General features: G+C 36.0%; 1 protein-coding gene across 1 annotated transcript in view; it reads right to left on the bottom strand.

The window, feature by feature from the left end:
- LOC105448082 overlaps positions 1-1,524 on the bottom strand; it is a 6,297-nt gene extending 4,773 nt beyond the window's left edge. The window contains exons 1-6 of the mRNA XM_011686446.1: positions 1,358-1,524; positions 1,181-1,291; positions 1,011-1,076; positions 884-940; positions 634-678; positions 99-355 (exon numbers count right to left, since the gene is read on the bottom strand). Coding sequence (XP_011684748.1) covers positions 99-355; positions 634-678; positions 884-940; positions 1,011-1,076; positions 1,181-1,291; positions 1,358-1,454 — 633 coding nt within the window. The 5' untranslated portion in view covers positions 1,455-1,524. The remainder of the gene's footprint in view (positions 1-98; positions 356-633; positions 679-883; positions 941-1,010; positions 1,077-1,180; positions 1,292-1,357) is intronic.
- Positions 1,525-4,973: the final 3,449 nt, after the last annotated feature.

Here is a 4,973-nt window from a genome sequence, read left to right as displayed (position 1 = left end):
AGATGTGTATAAGAGCAGGTGCGTGTGTGTGTGTGTGTGTGTGTGAAACATATCAATATATAAAATAATAAAAAATAAGTTTTGAAAAAATACCAAACCTTAAAATATTCCCATTTCTTGGGATTATTTCCACTTTTGTTATTATGATCCACTATAGATTTATATGTCCGTTTTAAGGCTTGTAATTTTGTAGAGCATTTTAAACTTGTAACTTTATATCCTTTCTCTTGCATAGCATTAGCAATTATCTGCCAACATTTTTTCATTGTATACATTCCATTCCCAAATTTATCTTTACGTTCGTCATATATATTTAATAATAATAAAGTTTCTTCTTTAGTCCAGAGGTGTGTACCTATTAGCAATTAGAGAACTACTTTAAACATTTAAAATTACTTTTTAGAAATTACCTATTTTATATTCATATAGATGTAGAACATAGTATCGTTAAAAATATATCAATATTTTGATTTTAAGAAAGACTTAAAACTTTCTCATGGTTTTAAAAAAAGAAAGAGAAAACTTTTAAGCTTTGCTTAAAATTAAAATAATATTGGTGCAATCAAGTATAAGAGTATTACTACAGTAATTTTAGGTTAGGTTATGTTAAGTTATAATTAATGTTTAAATTACCTTCCATACATTCATCAGAATTGCTCTTAGCGCTACTAGTACTTGCTAAAAATATTTAACATTAATTATTTTTATTAGAAACAAATTAATACAAAGGCTGAAAGCCACACTAGATGTTTGTGCTGTTGTAAATATGTAATAATATAACAAATTACATAAGTAAATAATAATTATTATAAGTTATTATTATGACCGCAATAAGGATCAAAACATCTAGTAATAATTATTAGTCAGTTAATGTTTAGTTTACCTTCCATGCGTATCTCATTAGCACTGGTATTACTGGTACTACTGGTATTGGCTGAAACTAATAATAAAATTAATGAATATCATTTTTTTTATTCATTATATAAATAAATTTTTGTTAATTAGTTTACCTTCCGTACATTCATCAGTGCTATTCCTAAGCATAGCATTTGGTATGCTTTCGTTATTGGTATTGGCTGAAACAGGTAAAATAATTAAAGAGATTTAATTAATATTAATATTTATTGACCATTTTTATTCATTATATATATATTTATATATAAAATTTAATTGTAATTACCTTTACGTTTATTGGTAGCAACTTGTGTATTGGTAGCATATTGTGTATTCACAAGTTGTCTAATGCTATTTTTTTTTACTTGTTCAAGCAGTAGTGTAGCAAAATTTATATCTGTAAAAGAAATAAAGACAGTATTCATATTTATGAAAACATCGAGATTAGTAATTGCAATTTTACCTATTCGTGCTTTTTTCGCATCCTCATTGCTAACGATAATTTCATACTCCATATTTGACTCTACGTCTACAAGTGTCAACTCTACGGACGTCGCCATGTTTTTACTGCAACTGCCTCACCTCGCCAGCCGCAGTAATCGAAGCAGGACGTGACGACAAAATCTATGACGTCATATGCACGCGAAAGCACTTTGAAAGTTTACTGCGACGTATATCGGAACAGCATTTGCAGTGCTGCCAGTACTTGCAGTGAATATCGGAACGCACCCACAGACGCATCATGCAACGCACACACGCATCCACGAACGCATCCACGCACGCAAACATGTTATCCATCCAGGCATCAATCAATGGACGAACGCAGCCACCGAGTCATCAACGCACGCACAAATCCGCCCACGCACAGACCCATCCGCCCACAAATCGTTCCGCGAGTCAACCAACGCACGCACACAATCACCGACGCATCAACCTGCGCACGCATATCCACCAACGCATCCACCCCAAAAACCTATAATAATTATCAAAAAATTTATATCCTTCATACAATACTTTTCAAGATTTTACCTTGAATATATACCTGTTACTTTTAACAATTTTATCTTTTTTATTTATTTGTTAAAATATCACATAATAATAATTTTTCATTTAACTAAGTTACATCATATTAGATTAAATAATTTGTTGATATTTCGAGATATACGAGTTATCGATTTAACATGCATACATAATACATGCGACATAATATCATATTCGAGTAAATAAATTTTAATTTAATCTGATGCAAATTAATCAAATATATTATATAATGTGTTACATTTTACTAAGTTACATGTTACACATGTGACACATATGATGTAATGTAACATGATGTAACTTAATTATTTCATATTATTTATGTAACTAAATTACGTCAAAATATCATAATAATAATAATTATTTAATAATATAATATAATTATTATAATAATATAATATTATAATAATTATTTCATAATATAATATTTTAATAATATTAATTAATAATATTTATTTATTTTTAAAATAAATTTCATTTGTAACCTTGAAAATTTTATTAATTTAGTTTAACCGTCGTATCCAAGCACACCCAACTCCAGCATACACCTGCGATTTCCCCCACAAATCCACCCAAGCATCTACACACGCATCCAACCTAGCATGGACGCAGCCACAGACGTAGGGACTCAATTATGCGTGCCACGTGGGCTGGGAAGGCCAACTGGCCCATATGCAACAATGGATCTCCTGCAACTGATATTCGTCATAATTGGCAAAGTACTTGCGAGCGTGCTTCACAGCATCTAGCCGCCTATCAGTTCGCTAAATTCGACTAATTCGATAAATTCCTGCACGCGCAAATTGAACTCCATAGTACTGCCTAGTTTTCGTAACTTTGAGCGATTATCATGGCACCAACCGATGCATTTCGCGGTTTCATGATTGGCCAGAGATTTCTCCACCTCTCTCGATACCATAAATACATCTGCAATTGTTATAAGATATTGAAGAGTGGCAGAGAATTTTTTTTCTTGTATTTATAAAATTTTAGAAACTTGATGACTCTAAAAGATATTTTCTCTTGAATTCGTCTGTCTCTCTCTGTCTATTTTTTCAACTCATATATTCGCTCTCATTTTCTTTGTTTTACCTAAATATTATGATGTATGATTTTATTTTTTTTCTTTCTTTTTCTCCTATTAAATATTTTTGTGAAGCTGTAATTTTCTAATATAATTGCAAATTATAATATAAATAATTATAATTATAATTATTTATAATATAAATTTATCGATAACTTTTTTGTACAGAAACGCATATTGACTACGAGGAACCTCAGCGAGGCGGCGGACGACTTGCTTCGATTTGTGAGGAGGAGGGTGAAATAGTAGAAGAGAGGCGAGAGCAGCAGAGAAGGTTCGAGGATGAAGAAACGGATACGGACGAGGAGAAAGGAGAAAATCCGGTCGAGGATTTTAATTATTTAATTTTAATCAGGGAAAATCAGCGACGGTTTCGAAATTTCGCGTGCGTGCGTTGCCGGAGGGAGCCAATGCTTACGAGTGGCTTGAAAACGCGTTTCGCGAAATTCATGCCTATGCGTTACATAACTCCGGAGAGGACGACTACGTAGGATTGTCGTTCAATTCGGCGGATTTAACGCAAGGTCCGGCGGGATTGTCATTTTGACCGGCGCGCGACTTAACTTACGCAGACATCTGGTGCCTCGTAAGTTCGGTAGCACAAAGCGCTGGCGGGCTTGATATCGCGCAGAATTTCAGCGTGAGCGTTTTCAATGTTGAAGCACCCCGAGGTTGCGATTCGCGTATACTCACGAGTGAACACGCGAGGAAACGCTCAATTTTATCAATCGCAAATTCTGATAATTTATGCTTCCCTCGCTCTCTGGTGTGCGCGCAATTAAATCACGAGCGCAGAAGTGTGCACGGGGGCGAACCTGAGGCGAGGTGGAATGCGGTAAGGCGACTAAATTCGGTGTTACAGCGCAGTCTCGCGCAGGATTTGACGGAAAGAGCCGGTGTCGTCATACCGCGTGAAGGATGTAGGATTCGGGAAATTGAATGTTTCCAGCGTTGTCTCGCCGCGGATAATATAGCAATTGTCGTGTATAATGCCGATACTTTCTGTAAGGGCGAGAGACCGTTATTCGACGGGTCCGCGGTACTTAATGCGCTGGGGCATGAACCATCGCATAAATTGAACATCATGTATTACGAATCAGAACGGCATTACAATCCTATTTTATGCTTAAAAGCAGCCGCGCGTAGTAGGAAGGACTTTTGCATACCCTGCAATATAAGTTACAGTTCATCGCTGCACGAACAAATGTACTCTGTGTAATAACATGCCGCCATGCGTTCAAGAAACGGGAAAGAAAATCATTAGGTGCGATACATGTAAGCGTTCGTTTTTCGGAAAAGCGTGTTTCGAACATCATCGCGCGGTAAAATCGTACGACGGTAAAAATCCGACGAGTGTATGCAACGCGATTCGAAATTTTGCGAAAGGTGCAATCGTACGGTAAAAACAGCGAAAAAGCACAAATGCGGTGTTTCTTTTTGCAAAATTTGCAGTGACTCACGGCCTATAAATCATTTGTGCTTTATGCAGTTTCTTTCTCGTGGAAATAGCTCTTCCAATGCTGAAGCCAATGAAAATTCTGTAAACGCGGAAGAGAACGAACAAAATAACACGGCTGCGAGCGAAAAGAAACGGACAACATTTGTGTTTTACGATTTTGAGACGCGTCAAGACGTATCGATCGAGAGCACCGATATTAAAATCCACATTCCACTTTGCGTCGCGCATCAAATTTGTGAATCGTGCGCGGAAGTAGACGACCTCGCGGAACGTTGTAAATAGTACGGCGTGCGCGAATTTATTTTCCGACGTGATCCGGTAAAAGAATTTGTAGAATTCGTGACGCGTTCCGCCAAGAGTTTTAATCGCATCATCTGCATCGCTCACAACGCGAAGGCTTACGACGCGCAATTTATTTTGAAGCATATAGTTGAAAATCACTCGGAATTAAATCCGCGAGTGACGTTAAACGGTACAAAAATTATAGTATTAAGATCG

This window comes from Wasmannia auropunctata, unplaced genomic scaffold (genome assembly GCF_000956235.1).
Source record: "Wasmannia auropunctata unplaced genomic scaffold, wasmannia.A_1.0 LD336090.1, whole genome shotgun sequence".
Classification (NCBI taxonomy): Eukaryota; Metazoa; Arthropoda; class Insecta; order Hymenoptera; family Formicidae; genus Wasmannia; species Wasmannia auropunctata.
This window is presented reverse-complemented; position numbering and strand designations above follow the sequence as displayed.